The sequence below is a fragment of the Colletotrichum scovillei genome (assembly GCF_011075155.1).
Source record: "Colletotrichum scovillei strain TJNH1 chromosome Unknown Contig00008, whole genome shotgun sequence".
Classification (NCBI taxonomy): Eukaryota; Fungi; Ascomycota; class Sordariomycetes; order Glomerellales; family Glomerellaceae; genus Colletotrichum; species Colletotrichum scovillei.
This window is the reverse complement of record NW_023336266.1, coordinates 2,136,545-2,157,684: the sequence shown is the minus strand read 5'-3', so window position 1 is coordinate 2,157,684 and position 21,140 is coordinate 2,136,545. Positions and strand designations below refer to the sequence as shown.

At 54.0% G+C, this 21,140-nt stretch overlaps 7 protein-coding genes across 7 annotated transcripts; 2 read left to right on the top strand and 5 right to left on the bottom strand.

Moving 5' to 3' along the window:
* Positions 1-2,775: 2,775 nt before the first annotated feature.
* HER10_EVM0010667 (uncharacterized protein) lies at positions 2,776-4,344 on the top strand (the record flags this gene model as incomplete). Its single annotated transcript, XM_035480119.1, has 2 exons — positions 2,776-3,235; positions 3,332-4,344. The coding sequence occupies 2 exons, from the start codon at positions 2,776-2,778 to the stop codon at positions 4,342-4,344; spliced, it is 1,473 nt and encodes a 490-aa protein (XP_035330956.1).
* A 1,272-nt stretch (positions 4,345-5,616) lies between these two features.
* On the bottom strand, positions 5,617-8,470 carry HER10_EVM0005831 (uncharacterized protein; the record flags this gene model as incomplete). The annotated part of the gene is made up of 4 exons (XM_035475435.1): positions 5,617-7,445; positions 7,498-7,848; positions 8,035-8,345; positions 8,407-8,470. The coding sequence occupies 4 exons, from the start codon at positions 8,468-8,470 to the stop codon at positions 5,691-5,693; spliced, it is 2,481 nt and encodes an 826-aa protein (XP_035330691.1). The 3' UTR covers positions 5,617-5,690.
* Positions 8,471-9,282: 812 nt separating this feature from the next.
* HER10_EVM0012997 (oligosaccharyl transferase STT3 subunit) lies at positions 9,283-12,157 on the bottom strand. The gene is made up of 5 exons (XM_035482371.1): positions 11,862-12,157; positions 11,698-11,721; positions 10,965-11,639; positions 9,763-10,915; positions 9,283-9,711 (listed from the first exon to the last, which is right to left on the bottom strand). The coding sequence occupies exons 1-5, from the start codon at positions 11,986-11,988 to the stop codon at positions 9,441-9,443; spliced, it is 2,250 nt and encodes a 749-aa protein (XP_035331089.1). The 5' UTR covers positions 11,989-12,157; the 3' UTR covers positions 9,283-9,440.
* A 420-nt stretch (positions 12,158-12,577) lies between these two features.
* On the bottom strand, positions 12,578-13,921 carry HER10_EVM0011961 (ATP synthase subunit E). Its single transcript, XM_035481368.1, has 3 exons — positions 13,563-13,921; positions 13,213-13,402; positions 12,578-13,095 (listed from the first exon to the last, which is right to left on the bottom strand). The coding sequence occupies exons 1-3, from the start codon at positions 13,584-13,586 to the stop codon at positions 13,022-13,024; spliced, it is 288 nt and encodes a 95-aa protein (XP_035331035.1). The 5' UTR covers positions 13,587-13,921; the 3' UTR covers positions 12,578-13,021.
* A 176-nt stretch (positions 13,922-14,097) lies between these two features.
* On the top strand, positions 14,098-16,574 carry HER10_EVM0004285 (WD domain-containing protein; the record flags this gene model as incomplete). Its single annotated transcript, XM_035473935.1, has 2 exons — positions 14,098-14,561; positions 14,613-16,574. Exons 1-2 carry the CDS (start codon positions 14,439-14,441, stop codon positions 16,572-16,574), a joined length of 2,085 nt encoding a protein of 694 aa, XP_035330597.1. The 5' UTR covers positions 14,098-14,438.
* Positions 16,575-17,232: 658 nt separating this feature from the next.
* Positions 17,233-18,222, bottom strand: HER10_EVM0009875 (aldo/keto reductase; the record flags this gene model as incomplete). The annotated part of the gene is made up of 1 exon (XM_035479347.1): positions 17,233-18,222. The coding sequence occupies one exon, from the start codon at positions 18,220-18,222 to the stop codon at positions 17,233-17,235; it is 990 nt and encodes a 329-aa protein (XP_035330914.1).
* Positions 18,223-19,392: 1,170 nt separating this feature from the next.
* Positions 19,393-20,838, bottom strand: HER10_EVM0007278 (CAP-Gly domain-containing protein; the record flags this gene model as incomplete). Its single annotated transcript, XM_035476837.1, has 2 exons — positions 19,393-20,424; positions 20,527-20,838. The coding sequence occupies 2 exons, from the start codon at positions 20,836-20,838 to the stop codon at positions 19,393-19,395; spliced, it is 1,344 nt and encodes a 447-aa protein (XP_035330776.1).
* Positions 20,839-21,140: the final 302 nt, after the last annotated feature.

Sequence of the window (21,140 nt, the reverse complement as noted above, 5' to 3'; positions counted from 1 at the left end):
TGATGTTTCCCAATCAAAGTATCCGTAGCAGCTCATCGTCTCACACGCCCGAGCTTTTCACATCGTTGCAAGGGCTCGCAATGGCAAACATGCGCCGACGAAACCAACAGTGTGCAAAAAAGGCCTTGACCAGGCGAGACGCTCGCTCGGGAAGTGGGATATCATTTTCTCTTACTCACGACGCGCCCGTTGGAAGTTGGGATCTTGTGTGCATGTTTCGTCGTTGTTGGATGTTGGCTTACATGCGCCGGTGTTGGCATCAAGCGCATGAGGTGGAGCTGTGGGAGCTTGGGGACAGGGATTTGTTAGGCAGGCCGCAGAGCCCGGGTTGGTGTGGTTGGATCGGCAGGCAGCAGAGAAGAGGGTGTGGACAATGCGACGTAGCGGGTGGGGGGAGGGTGAATTGGACTTTTGGGAACATGGGATGGCATGGAGAAGAGAATTGTGTCGTCTCTTCATCTTAGAGTGCTTTTCACGAGCTTTCGGTACCTATAGACGAAGTGTGTTTTGGAAACCGGGTGACATTCTTCGGTTTGAAATGGGATGGCTCTTATCCACCGAGCAGCATCTGAAGTAAGCCTCGGGGCTTGACAACGAGTAACCGTGCGGGGGAAAACGAGGTCAGACCGATAGAGTACGGACAGCAGAGGGAAAGCTTGAAGAGGAAGCTTATTCTGTTTTAATGACATAGTCCACGGCATACGTAGGCCCATGTCACCACCCGCCGGTTTGAGAGTGATGAGAGACTGCATATCGTCGGCGACGGCAGCGGGAGAAGGATTTGGTGTCGACTATCGAGGTGGGCATCGCCCCGGTGAGCGTCTCAGGCCTAAGGCGGGTTGGGCAAAGCTCACATCAGCCGCAGCGACACTAGCAGCTCAGCGTGCGGTAGCGCTAGACCGTTGGCGGGTTTCCATCAAACGGTAAGGGTCGTCGTCTGTCTTGTCCGTCTTTGGGTTGGCACGTTGGTTGGAACTTGGGCTGCTTCCATGAAAGTACTCCGTACTCCGTAGAGAGACGTTGGTGTGCATGTCTGCAGGGGGGCGGCGGCGGCGCCTCTTCTTTTTGTTTCAATTAATAGCATCACCTCAGGGCCCTGGTGTGTTGCCTGCGCCGCGTTCCATTGGATGGTGCTTATTTGCTGACCGGTGGGGCTGGGGCTGGGTTTGGGTGGCTCCCCCCAAGGTTTAGCGTTGGAAGCGTGGCCCGCTTTTCTCCAGCCTTACCACGCACGACCTCTCTCTGTCATTCTCTGTGTCTTTCCCGTCTCCCGTTCCCTTCTCTTGCAATGAACACCTCAAATCTTGGAGATGTCAATAGCCATGTTGGCTTCCGTTGAGAGGGGTCAAATCGACTGAGTATGGTATCCAGAAGCAGTCTGTGCTGCCCCTCTCCGTCTTCTGTCCTGGGGATGGCGTCACCATCGAGACAGGTTGGTGGCGGAGCAGACTGGTGATTGCACTCAGCACTTGGTGTAGCTGCAGTGTAACATCTCACCAATCCAGTGTGCCGATCCTGGAATTGTGGGTGGGGTTTTCAATCGAGGAGGATAGTTGGACAGGCAGGCTGATCATCCAAAGGGAGAGAAGAGAGGTGAGAGATGAAGGAGACGTTTGGGGGGTTCTTTGGGATTCCCAACCCTGCGTCAAGCTGCCTGTTGGACAGACCCACCGGGTTGGTAGGCACGCACGCATCAGTCGTTTCCTTCCAAGATATCGTCAAGATGTGCTCCGTACCGCAATTGGAAAACGAGGAAAGTACCCTTGCACCTCATGACCGTCTTCGTCTTTGCTACCTACGTACTGACCTCAGGTGCACTGTGTAGACAGTCTCGCTAATACCAAACACTCCAACCTCAGCCTCAACTACTAACAAAGCTGCCTCGCGAGGGAATGTACAGCGCCTCACTCTGAATATCCAACCATAGCAAGCAAGTCAACCACAACCATCAAAAATGGATGGGCAACGAACGGTATTCATATTGTCAATCTGACCTTCGACCACCCGCGGATCCTTCCTCCCTCATTTCTTTGGGCGGCGCTGCCTTGGCGGCGTGGCTTGTTGTAGTTGGCGTAGCGCAGATCCATCCCCTCGAATCCCTGCACCTGCACTTGCATCGGGAGACGACTAACAGACTGCAAAAGGCGAAGGAAGCGAAGAAGCGAAAGAAACCTCGCGAACCCTGACAATAGACCTTCCTCCTTGTAACGAAAGCGCGCGCAAGAGCCCAAGCCCCTTCTCCTTCTTCCCCCTCACCCCCGGTCAGCAGCAGCAAACCGGCCGGGACCTGACCAACGAAAAAAGGCGCCCGTCTCGTTGATCCTTGTCAGCCCCAAGGTTGCTAGGCTGGTATTGCATCTGTCTCTGTGTCTCTGTCCTACCGACTTGTCTCATTTCTTCTCCGTCTTACACGCCTCGGTGGCTTTCTTCTCTCTGGCCTTCCCGCCTCTCTCTCTCTCTCTCTCAGCCTGGTTACTCACTTTCTCCATTCCTGCTTACTTCGCTTCTCGCATTGTCTTCACTACTTGCTTCACTTCATCTCATTTACACTTTTTGTGTGGTAGTGGGATATTTCCTCGACAAGAAGGACAACTAGGAATCATAGTCTGGGAAAAGTTTTGGTCGATTCTGCGTAGAGAACGAGCACGATCGGACTCGAAGATACGATACTGTCAAACACAGTTGACACCAACATACTCGAGCGACACGTTTATCGTACGAACGCCAACACGATAGCATATATACTTTGCCGAGAAGAACGAGGGACATAACAACATGTCATATCCAGCGCCTATTCAGCTAAGTCGCGATGGCACATCCGAAAAGGCGCGCATTGTCATCAACAGCGGCGGCGAGAATGGTAACGTCGCGTTCGAGGGTGAGGCTTCTAGTGGTATTGGCTTCACATCCAACTTGGGAGATCCGACAAGGTCAACCTCGGACGTAGGGGAGAGGAAGGTCATGTTCGACAACAGTACCCTCACTCCACACGATCAATACGTCCTCGTCATGCCAGAAAGTCCATCTCATGTCATTAAGTGGGAGCTTAATGACGGAGTCAAGCTCAGTAAGGCTCTTTGGGTGGCAGAATGGGATAGCGGAAGTTTGACAACAATCTCGGAGGCTACCCCCAGCCAAGACGATCGAGGGATGGCATCTGCGAGGCCCGGTGCCACATCACCACCTGCAGCCCCCCTTGTCACCACCAAAGTAAAGCGTCAAGACTCTATCACAAGTGAGTGACCTCCGTACCCAATCTTGGGAATGGTCCCAACGTCTCTAGCGTTTGTCTGAACTCCATCTCGACCAGCTGCTAACATGTCATAAATAGTGGGATTCACCGACACTAGTCTTACCCTTCCCCTTGATTCTAGTGTATTAAAGTTTCTGTTCTCTAGTATGTACATTGAGCTTCAATGGACATTGGGAGAGGAATCCGGCACGACGAAGACTGGGTTGTTTGCCATCACAAACGGAACCTACCAGTCCCCAACGTACTATGACGCAGTCGGCAAACTCGCAGATCGACGTAAAAAGGACAAAGAGTCGGCTGAGGGAATTGAAGATCCGGCCAGCTCGACGTCAACATCATCAATATCCGCCACTCAGACAACAGCCACCCCCACAGGCTCTCTCAACCCGAATGCATCACAATCAACCCTCCCTGGTAGTTCCGGCGGCAGCAGCAATAGCAGTGGCGGCGGCAGCGGAGGTCTTGCGCCTGGTGCCATCGCCGGCATCGTCATCGGGAGTGTTCTCGGTCTCGCCCTCATTGCGTTCCTAATATGGTTCTTCCTCCGCCGCCGTCGAAGCCGCGCCGACCACGTCTCGGACGGCGCGTACGGCACCGGCCACAACCCCCACGAGTACCTCACCGATAAGGAGACTCACGCCCGGGTGACCGAATCCCCGCACTCCCCCTACACGGACGATGGGCAGCACCAGCACTCCCAGCATCAGCTTCACCAGCATCAGTCGCAACCTCAGGAGCAGCATCACCTGTCTCGGGAACTGCATCAAGACGATCATAACGACACTTTTGAGACTTCCGCCACCGCAGCAGCAGCAGCAGCAGCACCTACCTCGGCTATCAGCCCTACAGAACACCACCAGCCTCCTTTTGCACCATACCGAGAGGAAAACATGTCCACCGCCTCGCGGTCAGTCGAGGACATGACCCGCAGCGGCGCTGGCGGTCCCCGCTCGTCGACACCGAACGTCAATTCCAACGTCTCGCATCTGATTGAGGACGGCATGACGGAGGACGAGATTCGGAGGCTGGAGGAGGAGGAGATGGCGTTAGACGCAGCCATTGAGCAAGCCGGACCGCGGAGGAAGCCGTAAAGAGACGTGTGCGTATTAAGAGTCTCCTGTCGTTGATACCTTTTTGTTTCTATACTCGGCAATATATATCCACATGTGTATTGTCATTTCTTGTTTCATACTATTTCTGTTGAATAATTCAATTGGGCTTTTTGAAGCATTTTTAGAGGTTGCTAGACCTGTCTTTGGCGTTTAAGCTTTCAATCGTTCTCGCAAACGTTTTTAAAGGAGATCCGTCGATGTCCGTTATCAGGGTTCGAGAGCAAAGAAACAGAGAGTGCCTTTTCATCTTGACGTCTAGAGGTGAAGGCGGCCTTCCCATCGCCCCAGGTAGGGAATAGAATCCGCCGCCTTGGGGTAAAGATGGTCCAAACTTGATACTGTCACATCGATAGATCACGATAGACCACGGTGCTATTCTCTGCAGCTCTGGTCCTTTTCGCTCCTCGGAGAGGCTCATTGGCTTGCCTGATGGACTACTGACCCTCGACATCAACACCCATATCATCACTTCGGAGTGTTGCAAAACTAAGGCGATCCGTCTATGGAATTTTCGTCGCATTTCTGGTCGTGTTACTAACTAAGTACAAGTAGACAATCTCGTAGTCGTCTTTGATTTTATTTCCCCCCGGAGTAGACAGGGTCAGCCACTCCTATACGACGACTTGATAAAACTCTCAATCATCCAGAGTGAGTCGGGGCCATGGTCCAAATGAATAATGAATCCCAAACTCAACGGAAACGTTGCCCAACGTCGCAGGCACAAGGCAAAACCCATCATCCAAGTGGAATCGATGCTTCTCCAATTAAGAGTATTCCCCAAACCAAACCTCTGCAAGCTGCGTCTGCGGGTTTCGGCTATGGCAAAACCACTAGGTTGTGTCCGATTGTACCAGAAAGAGACCCCGTTGAATGGCGATGTAGTCTTGCTTACTGACGATTTATGATCAGAAGCGTCTTCTCCCATGCCTCGTAGCGAATCGCGTGCTGGTGAAAGCATGTCGGAAGGGTGTACGGGAAGAGAGATGAGAGCGAGAAAATGAGGGTGAAATTAACGGTGTTCGTCGAAAAGGGGTAATGGCGTAAGGGGAAGTGGCCAGCAGGAGAAAGATACGTAAAAAAGACAAGCGAAACAAAAGTTAGAGTATTCCATAGCAAGATTCTGCAAATCCGTTTGCAGGCAGAATGTTAGGTCGACAATATCGGTCCGTCGTCGCATAGTCGCGATGCCGTCTGTAGCCTTTTTGCTGGTGACAAGCTCGCAAACGATCCTCGATCGTTGAAGTTCAGACATGATGAAAGAATCAGTAAACATACTAAGTTGTAAAGCTGCTCCGGGCGACAGATAGCTGCCAGCCAATCCGGGCTCAGTACGCCATGGGGACATAGTCGTCGCAGCCAGGGATGAGAAGGGTGTGGACATCACTGTCGGACATGTCATCCGGAATCTCCATGACAATTCCGATAGGAGGAAGCTTGGGCTCTTGAAGGGCGTCGTTGCTCGCGGTTGATGACTCGAAAGGGATTTCGGCACTACACGAGGCACCGTTCCTGGTCGCCGTGTCTTGGTTAGTCGTATGGCCAGAGAAGTTGTAAGAGGAGCGAGTGTGAAGTTTCTCATAGGTGTCAGAGGCACCAAAATCAAAGCCATGTTGCTTCTCCTTCGGTGGAGTTGATTGGTGGCCCTGGTAGTATTGCTGATGAGCGGAAGCAGAACCGTAGTTGCCGTGATGAAAGCCATCCTCTCCAGAATATCGCCCATGATCGTTTGAATCATATGATGAATCGAAGCCAAGTCTTTCGAAAGAGTCGTAGTCGTCAGGATAGCCGCTGAAGGAATCGAAATGATTCTGTGCACCGTCTGCCTGGTAATCGCAGTTGCGATACGGTTCTTGCGTATTGCGGAAGGAACCGTTTTGATTAGCACATGGGCCATGGTTTCGCTCAGTGCGACGAGCATCGCGGCGGGATGACCAGTCCGAGGCGTGATGGTTCTCGAAATTGTGATTGTCATCAAAGTAACCATGCAGCGAACCCCAGCCAGTTGGCGCGATAGGACTAGGCGGGCATGGCTGATTCTCTTTGCCTTGGCCGTAGCAGAAATCGTCGGAGCCTTGCGGCTGCTTTTGTCGATTGTTTGGATTCGATCGATCTCCAGTGAAGCGATGCTGGTCACCATTGCTGGTGGAACAATCCCGCGGCAGGTTTCCTCCGGAGGCGTACAAAGTGCTGGAATGAAGCGGGTTGTTGCCAGAGACCTTGGTTGAGTTGGATGTGAATCTCGCAGCAAAGTCATCCCATCCTGCCGCACCCTCGTTGCTCCAAGAGTTGAAGCTATGGTCGTCGATGCTGCACAAGGGCACATAGAGCCTTCCTGCAGTCCTGCCATCAGGGTCTCTCAGTGGATCTTTGAGGGGAATAGCCTTCTTTCCATCACGGAGATCATCAATGTATTGCTCGTATTGGAACTGCGCATATGGGTTATCACCCTCGGGATGCTCTCGCTGCCAGAAAGTCGGAGATGTGCGAACCTCGACACGCTCGCTGAATCTTGCTCGCTTGGAAGGTGAACCGGTTCCCGAGTCCAGCGGCGGGCCGGGATTCAGAAAACCATCGCTGGCTATAGCATGTGATATCGTTTGAACTGGTGTAGCAGGCGCGGCCTTGAGAGAGGTGGAATGGTTTGAGGCCGACGAGCTGCAAGAGTCAGCAGGCATGTCGTCTTTGGGTCGTAAATTCGCTTCAGTATCAGGAACGTCCTCAACCGAAGGAGCCATATGGCCAGTGCTCGCTGCGACGACGTTGCTTGCAAGATCATCATTATGACGGGTCGTAGAGCACTGAGACTTGGGCTGAACCTCTCCCAGAGGCACCGCATCGCTTGCTCGAGCAGACCGGCGCTTTCTCAGTCGCTTTTGAACAGACTCTGATGGAGAAAGCTCGTCCGACTCGTTTCCATATTCGTCGCACTCAACAAAACAGTCTGTGGCATCTTTCTTCGGCACTGCCTTCTCTTGCTGGGGCGCGGTGCGAAAACGACTGGCATGATCTGTGTGCTGGTCACCATGTTGATCTGCGTCAAACTCGTGCAAATCCGATTCCGTGTCACTCTCAGCGGAAGACTGGACATCGTCAGTATCTAGAGCTGTTGGGTGTAGTAATGAGAATACTCACGCTACCGAGCAAGGTCTCTGTCGGAATAACTGCTCTCTTGGAAAGACATTTCATGCAATGAGCGCAAAAGTTCTTGGTCGGCTTTTTGCTGGGCTTGATGGGATTCTCCTTGTTGAAGTGAGACGAGCGGGCAAACCCACAGCCGAAGCAAAAGTTACCATATGCCTTCACCGTCTTGCCATCGCTGCTGCTTAGGTGCTTCTCGTGGCATGGCTTGCAGAAGTTGCGCCAAGCTGGGTCTCCAGCTCGAAACTTGCGGATCTTGTGTTGCTCGTCAGATCGGCGAATGCCACAGCCCAAACAATAGAACCCATCGGTGTTGTCGTCGATATGAACTGCGATCTCGGACGCCTAGTCGCAAGATGTCTCGTTTCTGCCGCGCTTGGTGTCCCGTCTGATATCCTGGCGATGATGATGCGAGGCATGCTTTCCACGTCGTGACTCTTGATAAGTGGCTGCGGTAATGGTTCTATCCGAGGCCTCCGTCTCGACATCTTTCTGAAGTTCTGCAGGCTCCGCAAGAAAGGCCTCTTCCACATGGCAACCCGAAAGCGATTCGGGAGTGAGCTTGAAGCGGCTCTGGGTGAAGGCTGCCGAAGAGCACGCATACATGGGGGGTGTGGCAGTTGCGGCTTCCGACGAATCAAAGCAGACAGACTGACAGCGTTGCGAGGCCGAGTAGACATCAGAGTAGGTCGATTCGGACTGCGAAAGTCCCTTCAAACGCCCAGAAGCGCGACTGGACCTGATGCGTCTTCGGGGAGGTGCTCCGACAGGTCGTCTCTGACGCTCGTGCTGGTCGTCCAGCGGCTGATGGTGAGTCAGACGAGGGGCGTCATTGCGTGCCGCTGCTTGCAATCATCAGTACTCCGGTAATCGAACCTCAAATTATGGATGGGAATGCCTCACAACGATGCCGGGAAGGGTCTGCTCCTCCAGCCCTCGAAGCTAGAGGCCTCTCCTTAGGTGCCATGCTCTTAGAGTGTCCCGTGGTTTCCAGTAGAATCGGCGATTTCCTGGATGGGGCGCCTGTAAGCAAGTTGGAAGAAGTTTGGGGAGGGTTGAAAGGAAAGCAAAGCAATCGGTGCCACAGATCCAGAAGGGTTGTTGTGGTGAGCCAGGTCACAGGTGCAACACCATGGAAAGAGCACTGAGGGAGCTCCTTCCCCGGAAAAAAAACTTCGTGTACCACCAGAAGAAGGAATCGAAATCAGGCAACACCCTAGGTACCTAAGGCTTGAAGTAAAATGGAAGGTACGTACCTGTTTGTATTCCAAGTGCCCTCAGTACTAAGGTACCTACCTACTGAGGTTGCTCCTGGTGCCTGCTGAGGATTTCCTTCCCTTATGGAGTACTTCTTCCAGGATCTAGAAGTCAGTCCATGGCGGGCGGTGACGCAAGGGATATTCGCAGGCGCTTACTAGATCTCTTTGACGCGCAACATGTTGACATTGTTGAATTGCTGCTTCAGTGGTAGCTGTAGGAAAATGGATACGAAGAAAACGGAATATTCTGAAGATCTTCGGCATCATCAAACACCTCGGTGGGTATTGGGTAATCGGGACTATGGAGATCTCTCGAATTACTTATGGAGATAGCCTGTACTCACAGCGTACATATCTCACCTGTCCTGGTTGCTTGCGGTTCTCGTTTTATCTAAGTCCTGTGTGCTGATGAGCCTGTTGTTGCTTCCCAGATCTTTACCACACCACAAGCCTGCTGAGGCAGGACATATGAAGTGTCATGTACCTTCGTCGACATCGGCAGTCACAGTAGCCTGAAAGGGTGCGAAATGAATCATGATCAAGTAGTGTACATTCGCCTAGGCGTGCTTTTTGTGTCTACATGTGGAATCTAGAACCACCTATCCCTGTCCCAATACAAAGAAATTTGAGAGGCACTCTAGAGGCAACATCCTCAGAGTGCCTTATTGTCCCCGTTCTTTAGTCAACTCTGAGGACTCTGGGGCCGCGCTTCTTAATGGCCTTCTTCTTCTTCTGGCCTCTCTCGAAGGCTGCAGCAGCCTGGTGGTCACGGCCAACGTTGTCAAGATCCTTGACCTTGTAGATGCGAATGATCCAGTTCTCACTGGTGAACGCCTCCTCAACGGTGTCAAGCTTGGGGCCGACATCCGGGAGACGAACGCCACGGACGCGGTCCTGGGCCTGACCAGCGGGGAAGAGCGAGTTGTAGTTGTAGTAAGACATCTTGTACCTATGAGATTGTTAGTAGGAATTCAGACTGAAGGAGTATCTTTTCTCTTACATCAAGCTGTTCTTCATGGTGTCGGTCGCTTGGTCATCGACTCTGTACTCTCCACGGGGGGTGAAGAACTTGCGCTCCTGGACCTCTTCGGGCCAGATGCCCTCAGCAATACGGACCATCCACAAGAACTTGTTGATGTCGTCACCGGAGTAGCCCAGCAGACCACCGAATACCACAAGGACGTAGTCGACCTCGTGCTGGCGCATGATGGGGTAGCTGACTTCCTCACGAGAGCTCATCGCCTTGCCGACAGTGGCAATGTGGGTGTTGTTCCACGTGTTGTTGTCGACGAGAGTGGGACGGTCGGCCATGCCACCAATCTGGTAGCCGTAGTCCCACCAAGACATGATCTTGGCGTCCTCCTTGGTGTTCTGACGGAGCCACTGGTAAGCCTCGCGATAATCATCAATAATGTGCTGGCTTCCATCGGGCAGTCGGCTGGCAAGGACGACAGAGGGCGAAGAGTAGGCATTCGAGGTGACCCAAGTGCAGTGGAGCACAAAGAGGAGCAGGAAGATGGACATGCCACCAACAACGACAGCCTTGGAGAGGAAGGTGTAGATACCGACGACCGGCTTGCTGGTCGACTTGAGTCCGCTCTGCTTGGCTGCCTTCTTGGAGGCTCCCTCAACAGCATCATCGGTCTTGTAGTCCTCAGGGTTGGGGGACTTGGCGACCATGTAGGTGTCGAGGATTTGAGATGCTGCCATAGCCGCGGCAACGCAGACAATGGGAGTGAGAGTAAGCATCAAACGCACCATGACACCGGCAAAGTAGGTGCCAAAGAGGGCGTAAACGACGACGAAAACGTGCTCATCCCGGAGGTTCTGGAAGCAAAGGTAGACTCCGGCAGGGAAGAGCCAGACAAGCATGTTGAGGTCGAAGAAGAAAGCAGGCCAAGCGGTAGGCTGGTGCTCAGAGACTGATGCAATAATCGGGATGTGAATCTTGGCGTAGCCAGTATCCCAGAGAGAGTAGAAACGACCTCCCCAAGGGGCGATGTATCCGAGCGATGTCAAGGCCACCAAGCCAGCAAGCGCAAGACCGAATGTCGCAGCCAGGAAGGTGTAGACGAAGGTCTGGAACTGGCGACTGGGAATAGCACCTCTAACATAGTCGATGAAGGCAACGAGCTGCAGGAAGCCAAAGACACCTAGCGCGTGTTAGTTCACATGGACACAAAGCTCTCACGTTTCACTTACCGAGAGCGGGCATGTGCTCGCTGGTCTTGACAGGCAAGAAGCCGACGAAGGGGATCTGCATGCTAGCCAATGTACCCAGAGCGTACCAAGTGGTGTAGCTGACGTAAAGACGGGCGCTGTATCTACCCATGAGGATCAAGGTCAAGGCATGCAGCGGAAGCATGTTGGTGATGAAGGCGTAACCACCCCAGGATGCGACCATGTAGCCGTAGAAAAGGGCGCAAAGAGCACCCCAGAGCATGGAGCCCAGCTTCAATGCCTTAATCCACAAGTAGAAGGTGAAGACAAGAAGGAAAATGGCGATGGCCTCGTTGTCGTAACTGCCGGCAACTGATCGGGAGATGTAACCAGGCGAGATGCCCATGAAGGCAGCCGCAAGCAGACCAGCCGAGGGCGAAGTGGTCATCTCATTGGTAAGAAGGTAGGCGGCGTAGGCGGTAAGGCCGGAGAAAGCTGGCGCCAGAAGAACGCAGATGTTGCGGATATCGACGGGGACCGTAAGAGCTCGAAGTGCGTGGTAGATGGCGCCGCTGGTCACCATGAGACCAGGGTAAAGAGTTCCTCCAGTAACCCGACCGAGAGGATGCCATGTCCGATCATCGAACCAGTCCCAGAACTTGGTGAATCCATTGGCCACAAGGTACTTGGTTGCTCTGAAGTTGAACCAGGGGTCAACTAGTAAACGATTAGTTTCGGGTACGAAGGAAGGGACGTGGAACGGGAAGAGACCAACATTCGTGAATGATACTCTCGAAGCCTGTAAAAGCTGAGTCAGCGTAGTTTCTTTGCAGCGAGAAGCATTGCGATGAGCGCCTTCCTTTCCAACCAACCCAACCACCAATTGGTGTTGGTGATGGCAGGAAGGAGACCCTTGGCAACGTGTCGAGGGGCACTTACGAATGACGGAGAAGAGACGACTAGCAACAGCGGCAGCTGCGATCAGAGACAAGATGGTGACTCTGAGGACAGTTCGTGTGTTCTCTTTGCTGCCTCCGGAGAGGGGTCCAAGAGATTGGGCCGTCATTGTGGCCGCGTTTGGTGTAGAAAGGCAGTGGCCGTGTAGGTTGAAGGTTGCGAAATGGAGCTGGCGACGACAACCTTCTGTCTCACAGCAAGGTATCTGAGAAGGACAGCTTGGAGCTTATGCACCTGAATCGGTGGTGCAGGGGCAGCGTGCACGGTCCATGGACAGCCGACCCGTTCAGTGGTGTGTCCCGTTGACAGCAGCCAAGTCGTGGCTTCCGCGTAAGTCTGGGAAGGTCGGAGTCACGTGCCTCGGACAAAGAATATCCCGGGCTAAGGGATCCCGTCCCGTCCGGGGTGACCGGGTCAGTGCCGGATCCCGGCCTCGAGAGTAGATGGCGTATGCGGTCCATATGTTATCGTAAGAGACGCATCATGCATAACGGGCAATGAGGATATTCAGTTCACCGTTGCAGCTTTGGCGCACTCTATGGAGGTATCTGGGAAGTTGATGATTGACCATACAGCACCATACTGTTAGAGATGAATGCGTATCAGACGGGTCATCTAATCTGTGTCACAAGCGAAAGCCTCCAAATGGCTGCCCAGCTTCTACCTAGATATACCGTCGGAGTTGTTTATGGTTTAGTCGGCCAATCCACAGCTACGATAGCCTTCAGCCATCTACCGGAATCAATTACAGCCACGTCAAAGAAAGCAGCATTTCACTGTCTTGCAGACCACGATGGACCTATGTGTCGATTGTCAATGCATATAGAACGCGCTCAGACTCAGAGATTGGGGAGTGGCTGCGCGAAAAATGTAAGTAATTGATGGAATCCAATGGCTCGTTCCTTGGAATTGTCATCTAGTTGAGCGTATTGTACACATGTACATCCGGTAAACAGACGTAAGGAAATGTCTATGCGGTGACATCGGGCGTGGTGCCTACCATGCACCTACTGCTGCCGAAAGACCAGATTATTCGTCCCTTGTTAGGACTATTCGTGTTCTCCGTGAGCAGGCGTATCCCCAATCCTGACCCTGTCTATCCGTTGTGCAAGCCGTCCCCTCCCCCCATTCGGTTATCCAGTCTACGGGTTCTGCTTCACCAGGTTGTTGAAGTAGGCCTCAAGGTCGAACTTGGGGTCCATCGGGTCGACGTTGGCTGTGGCTGATGTCAGTTTTCATGAGATCTGTGCGAGCCGCCGACGAGGGCGAGAAGTGACGGGCGAGGACCGCGACGTCCCAAAGCCGGCCACGTCTTATCGAGGGAGAAACGCACCACCGGCATCAGCAGCCGCCGCCGTGACGGGCTGGCTCTTCTTCGCGAACTCAGCCTTTGCTTGGTCGATCAACTTCTGCTTGCGCTCGTACTCCTTCGTGGCGGCGGCAGCCTTCTGGCTTGCTGTGATCGTTCGCTGATGTGTGAAGCCGTAGAACACGCCCAGGCCGAGGGCCGTGTATCTCAGCACCTATAAAATCCATCAATCAGCCGAGCTGTTCATACTCTCGAAAGCGCAAGCTCAATGCTCATGGTCGATTGGCGTGGCGATGGAGGGTCGTCGGTCGGCTTAGGGAGGAGGTGGCTGGGTGCTCCGCAAGATGCGGACGAGGGCGAAGGACACGACGTACGTTAACTCCTGAGGAGGAAGACATTGTGGGCAATTGCCTGGATTGCGCGACTGCTTTCGAGAGGGAGCGAACGATGGAAAGGACAGTGCGCGGGTTGACAATGGCTGCCAATTGACCCTTTCGGAGCTCTGTCGAGGGAATTACGTTAGGGGACGCAGGGTGTGAGGTTTTCCAGGTTGAAAATATGCTCGGGAAAACTCGCAGATTTTCCACTGGTTGGCCGTCAAGTCACTCCCGGGCGTCTGGAGCTCGGACGGGGAACACCATCCATCCCAGCGCCAGTGCTAATGGCCCGCCTATTGCCAGCGCCCAGCGCCCGTCGCCATGCTGACTGAGGTGGGCTGCCAGGAAGCTTGCACCCAGCCGCTGTGCCGCTGAGGGACCTTCCTTACCTCAGCGACCAAATACCGCTGTACAATTTCGCCGACGCTTTGCCGATCTGTCGCTATCACGTGCGTCACTTACCTTGCAAGGTTAGTTGCTTCTTGGTGGAAATGTCCACCAAGCTACTAGCAAATGGGGACCGGGAGGTCAACTTTAATGCAGGGGCCAACGAGGTATCTTTCTGCAGCATTTGGGCTGAAGCTGTACCTGACTCCAAACAGGGGTCCCTCTGGAATCGCGACTGGACAACGCGCATCGAAAGGGAATCCCCATCAAACCGAACGTCGCTGCGGTTGCCAAACACTGTCACAGGCATCCGACATCGTCAACAAAAAGGCGGCTCCTATTTGACCTTTGTGCACCCGGCTCTAGGCCTCATCTGCGATATCTCGACTCTACCTACCTGATTTTGCAACGTCAGTGTCCGTCTGCCCCGCGACAATTCACCCACACAGTCGGCCAGTCCCGCGATGGGATTGAGGAGAATACAAAATGCAACAGCGACGAGATGAAATCCTCGCAAAGAAGGCTAAGCTTGCGGAGCTTAAGCGACAGAGAGAGCTTCGTGCAACTCAGGCAACAGCAAGCCGGCAAAGCGCAGGAAGCCCAGGCGACGTAAGATGAGCCGGTCCCTTCACCGATGCAGTCTGCTGATGTGTTGTATAGCTGGTCTCCCCAATCCCAGGCCGAGCCGAGAACCGCCGCGACATCGAAACCTTGATCAATAGCTTGGTGGGAGAAAGTCGACCTGGATCAACGACCGGAGGAGCTGCGTCACCGGCCCGTAGGGGAAGCCGGCCTAACAGCGTCCTCAGCGCAGGAGAGTTGAGTACTGCAACATCGGAATTCGCAACCCCCGCCAATGGCCAACCAACTCCGGCCCCAGCTCCTGTCGCAACCCCCGTGCAGCTGAGTCTGACGACGGCACCGCTCACGACTATCTACGAAGTCCCTCCATCTCCTGTCAAGGAGGTGCACTCATACAGCAAGGGAGTGCAAACGGCGGAAGCATGGACTTCGCCAACCCGACCTAGAGCCCAGTCACTCTCCGACACCGAAGACATCCCTCCGATTACATCGACGCCCAGCAAGAGGCTGAGCCGAAGGCAGCGGGATCGCGAAGAAGAGCTGCGGCAGGACATTCGAAAGGAGGTGGAAGAGGAGCTCAAGGCCTCGCTGGACCTGCTCAAGGATGGTGTAATTCCGAGCGATACCCCGGCGAAGGCGAATTATCCCATGCGCAAGCTTACTGCCGAGGAGCTGGAAGCCGTTACTGGCGCCCCCGACTTTTCTGAATTCTTGGAGAAATCTACAAAGGTGATCGAGAGAGCTCTTGACCAGGAATATGATATTCTCACAGATTACGCCCTCCAAGGTCAAGATGTGGATGACGACGACGATGATAGCGGCAACGTTGGTGGCAAAGGTCGGCGGAGAGTCAAGGAGGTGGTCCAGTTCTTCGATGAAAGATGGTCGAAGAAACGCATGATCAGCAGCATCGACTTCTCGCATCATCATTCTGAGCTGATGCTGGCATCGTACACCAAAAACCCAACTGCACCACACGAGCCGGATGGTCTGGTCCAAGTCTGGAGCTTGGCTCTGCGTGACAGACCAGAGTATGTTTTTCATGCACAGTCTGATGTTCTCACAGCGAAATTCTCCCCTTATCACCAAAATCTCATTATCGGTGGCACTTACAGTGGCCAAGTACTGCTGTGGGATATGAGAGCAAAATCGGCACCCGTCCAGAAGACGCCGCTCACAGGATACGGCCACACGCACCCCATCTATTCGGTCGATATTGTGGGTACTCAAAACGCCAACAACATCATTTCAACTTCTACGGACGGTGTGGTCTGCGGCTGGAGCATGGACGTCTTTGCCCAGCCGCAAGAGCTGTTGGAGCTCAAGGCACCGCCGGGTTACAAGTTGGACGATATCAGCCCGACCTCTTTAGCGTTTCCCCAAACGGATCCTACGTTTTTCCTCGTTGGCAGTGAAGAGGGCACTATTTTCCCCTGCCACAGATACGACCGAGCCGGCGCAAAGGCCGGAGTTGATGCTCGTGTCAGCTACAAGGGACACACGGCACCGGTCATGTCGGTTGACTTCCATCCTGCCCGCGGCCCTGTGGATCTTGGTGACTTGGTTCTCTCATCTTCTCTCGACTGGAGCGTCAGACTGTGGAAGGTTCGCGCACCCGCGGCGACATCGACAGCAGGTGTTGAGCCGACTGTCTCACCACTTATCGACTTTGTGCGAGAAGACGTGGTATATGATGCACAATGGTCGCCGATCAAGCCCAGTGTTTTCGCCCTGGTTGATGGGGCAGGCTGGCTCGAGCTATGGGATATCACAGTGGAGACTGAGGAGCCTGTCGCGAGAATATCCCCGAGCTCTCGCAAGGATGGTAGAACGATGCTTGCCAAGAGCTTGAACAAGGTTGTGTGGGAGCCTTCCGAGGGCAAGCGTCTGGCTACGGGAGGTATTGACGGAGTCTTGACCGTGTTCGAGGTGGCGTCTGGCCTAGGAGGAAGAGACGACCTCAAGGCGGAGGAGTGGACAAACGTGAAGAAGCTGGTCAATAGGGTTGAGGCTCACGGTTTGAACGGAGCGATGGTGTAGAAGCCAACTTCTCTTCGTGTACCTCCTGGGGCGAGAGCCACTATATTCGATTTGTTGGTAAAAGGCGCGTTGCTGTATACCCTGATACCGTGTTGTTGTTGAGCCTATCAATCTACTTCTTGAAGACTATACTCCTTGCGCCGTCCATTGACCGAATCTGCTGTGATACTCATTATGTACAAAGAGCCATCAATTGAGGTATCCGTCAAGTAAGTGGAAACCAAGAGCATCCACCATCTCGGTTGGCCGCCTAGGAATTGAGGATAGCTTGCTTAGTCATCCTATACATAAATGTCTTTGCCCAGACAAGAACTTTTTTCTTCCGACACTGCATCCCTCTCACCCAAGTCCAACCATAATATTTTGCGAAGCCGAAAGTTTCGGACTACAAATGGTAAGTTACAACGTACTATTTCTTATTGCTTTTGATACTCAATAGCACAATGATGATCAAAAAAGAATTCTGCAATTCTGAAGACCTTCGGGTCGTTTTGTGGATAAAATCTTCGCCTTACTAGCAACACTGAGCCCGCTCTTCGAAGCTTTTCTTTATTCAAAACATTCAGGCTACGTTTAGGGAAATGCCAAGCTAACGTTTGGAACAAAAGATTTGACTAGATTTTGGATATGCTTTCTATGTACGGCTTCACTCAATGTCTTAGGTGTTGACGGGAGCGCCGTCAGGGTAGCGGCCACCCGCAACCTCGAACTTGGCCAGCGTCGCGTCAATCTCTGCCATCTCCTCCTCGGTAAGTTCAACCAGCTTTGCATTCTCCGTGACCCTCGCCGCCGTCGTGGCACCCGGGATGGGAATGATCTCGGGCACGTCGGGCCTCTTGGAGAGGGCGACGACCCAGCCGATGGCGAGCTGTGCGGGTGTGACGCCCTTCTTCTTGGCCAGCGCCCCGACCTGCTCGACGAGCTTCATGTTGATGTCGAACGTGTCGGGCTGGAAGCGGGGCATGTGCCGCCTCATGTCGCCCTGGGGAATGTCGTCGAGCGACTTGACCTCGCCCGTGAGCATGCCGCGGCCGATGGGGGAGTAGGCGATGATGGGGATGCCGTACTGCGCGCACGCGGCGGCGACGCCGTTGGTCAGAGGGTCGGTCGAGAATAAGCTGAGCTCGACCTCGACGCCGACAATCTTGGCTACCTTGACGGCCTCGTGGATGGTGGCCGCCGAGACCTCGGAGAGTGTGATGCCGCCGACTTTACCCGTGTCAATGTACTCCTTTTGAATGACGCCGAACGTGACTTCGAGGGGCGTGTTCTTGTCCCGCCGCGCGCACTCGAAAATGTCAACCTTTTTCCGGCTCCCAAGCTGGGATAGGATCTTGTCGAGGGAGCGGCGAACGTTCTCCGGCGAGCCGTCGGGCTTCAGCTGCGGGAGGATGAGGCCGCCCTTCATGCTCAGGACGACCTTATCGGCGTCCTCGGGGTACTTTGTGAAGTAGCGCTCCAGGAGGGTGCTGCTATTGTACTCTGGCGTTCCGTAGAATTCTCCGCCGTTCCAAAAGTTGTTGCCGTTGGCGAGGGCGGTGCGCATGGCTTCGAAGGCCTGCTCCTCTGAACAGGGCTGAGGCCGCCACGTGAGGCCCATGAGGCCGTAGCCAATCTGGCCAACGTCTTGTCCGTTGAGCTTAGGCATGTTTGAGTGCTGCTTTTTGGCGATTATATGAGAAATGTGTGCGAAAAGAGATGCCGGCTTCCAGTTGCTGAATAATTCCTGAGACTTGAGCTGCGGGGTATGGGCGCTGTTATCGAGCTATCAAGATGCAGTGGATATCGAGACTCGAGAATGGTGTACAGCGAGCCTAATCTCCAGACGAAGACGTGGGTTTCTACTGTTTATATAATGGTATTGAAGGCTTCGAGATGATATCACCAGTGTCGCCGGAAAAGAGGAGAAGGGAGCTAAGAATTACCTCCTGGCTATCCCCATGTGCAAATGGTAAAACGGTTTCCCGCTTCCACGGAGCAGTCCTAGCTACCTACCTAAAGTACCTACCTTCAATGACGAATTCGCGGAGACCGAAATACTTTACAACCCCACCACGGCACCAAAGCACTTCCTTCCCACGGCAGATAAGTTGCCCAAGTGCAGTGTGGGGGTGCAGTAGGTCGTTTGCGCAGGTCCCGTACACTGGACGACTTACTGCCTTGGCACCCTTTCATTCGCTGGAGTCTGGACGGGGTTAAGAACCAGTGGACGGATTTAGCATCTACCACAACCCTCGATTCCCGATCGGTCGGAAATGTGAGATATTCGCTGCGTCGACGGGCTTGGAGCCTGTGGGATGGACTTAAGCCGCTTACATTATCAACTTGAACCGTTGAAGGTAACCCTCCCAGTCCGATCGACATGCTGTCAGACGCTTATATTCCTTCCCGCATGGTAGTCGTACAGCCGCCTTCCTGGCTCGATATTGGGTGGTGCCTTACAGCGTAACGGAGATTATGCAAGTCCGGCTTCAATATTGGGAATTGAAGAATGAAGTGTCGCATTTCACAGACGTGCTCCCAGTCTCTGTCACCCTTTACCCTTAGGTCTTTCCTGTACTGGAGCAAGTCAAATGTTGGACTTGGCAAGTTTACAAGCAAGCCTGACAATGGCTTCCAGCAACTGCGCCTTCGATAGCCGTCGTCTCGAGTGGTCTACAAAAGTTGACATTCAAGATATCTTGTCCATCACAAGGTGGCTTTCGAAAGAGAAGTACATCAAATTGAATTGTCTTGACCGGGCGGTTCATCAATCGTCTATTTCCTAACCAAGTCCATCAAAAAAGAGACCACACACCAAAGATATGTTGACTTAGTATTAAATATCAACAAGCTTCTCAACAGCCTCGTCAACCTGCTGAATCCCCACTGCCTGACTCTGCATTTGCCCCAAGCTCAGTTTCTTCTTACTGCCAACAGCAACAACAGGAGATGACATTGTCGCCTGCGCCCTCTCGATCCCGAACTGCACGCCACGAAGCTCCCTCGCCATCTTCCTCTCAGCCTTTCCCGGCTTCACCCTAGCAGCCTTCCTTGGCGACTCAAGAGCCCTCGGCGGCGGAGCAGTGTGAGCGACGCCTACTGCCGCCGGAAAGGGGCTGCTGCTGCTCTTCTTTAGACCGGTGGCAACGGTGGCAACAGCAAAGATGCGCGGGTCAATGGTCCCTTCAGCAGGCAAGCCGGCCTGCTTACGCCACCAAGACGGCAGCTCCGTCATGTTGACATCCGCGAGCCCCTCGAGCGTCAGAGGCATCTGGTGCGTATAGCGGCACTCGTTGCCCCAGCTGCACTGGCCCGTCTGGCACCAGTGCCGGCAGAGGCTGCCGTCCGGCCGGACTACTTTTTGCTTCCCTGCGGTGAGCTTGGGAGGGGTAGGCTTCGAGGCTCCGGCGGCAATACTGGAGCTGGCTCTGGTGCTGCCGTCGCTGCTGTGAGACGCCGCCGCGGCGGCCGCCGCTGCCGCCGTCTTCAGGGCCTGGGCAGGATGGTGATGCTGGTTACGAGCGACTGCTTGCTGCTGGACGCGACCAAGCTTGAGCATACGCTCCGCGATCTCGGCATCCGAACTCTCCTCAATGGCGGCCCCAGCCGGGACCGGGGCTCGTCGGAGCGGTTTTCGTTTGTCTCTGGAGCCGGAGGAGGACTTTGACGAGGAGTCTGGCGCGGAGAGCTCGGCCGAGGAGAAGTTGTCTGTCGAGACCGAGTCTGTGTCGTCTTCGGCCCAGTCGAGGACCCGGGGTGGGGGAGGGGGAGGAGCGCGCAGAGGGACGTCGGTCAATGTTCTGGGAGCTGGTTGCGAGGTCGCTGACTTTGAAGGTTCAGTGACACCACTGCGCTTTGTTACAGGAGACTGCTTGCCAACCTTTGCAGCGTCAGGTCCCAGCCGCTGAGGTTCGAGAGGACGGCCAGAGTCTCGGCTCTCAGGACTTCCTCCGGTGGGACGATCATGCGCTGGGGACACGAATTGTAGCTGGAAGTGACCTTGCGGCTTGGCGAATGTGCCCAGGTTCGACATGCCGGTGGTGTCGTTGATGGTCAGCGTACGTGACAGGCCGACGATGGCCACATAGTCTGGGAGAAGGTCGACTGGTATGACGGGTACAATGGCCCCGGGGCTGCCATCGCGAATGATGAAGTGTGTCGGTCGTATCTGAGGGCCATCGTCTGCCTGTGGGCTGTGAATCGAGTGAGATAGGCCCTTCCTGGTGTTTCCAGGAGCCCCGCCCATGTTGAAAGTACTGGCATTGATGACTTTGGGCGGCATGGTTGGGATGTGTACTGATTCCGACGACCTCTCAAGGGTTTCAACCTGAATAAATGGGACATGAGGCTGTTTAAGACCAAGAGGATATGGGACCATGAAGTCATATTTCTGTTAGGAGCTATGTCTTGTCTCCTTCTCCGCCCTTCCGTTTGTTGCAATCTTCTGCTCGGCAGGATGCGTACATGCCCATGTCGCTTGTACAGACGCAGCAAACGGAAGGACACGCAGTCTAGACACTACAAACGAAACAAAATGCAGTCTAGCCGCAATCTTTATGCATTAGGCCGCGAGGCCATTCCGGG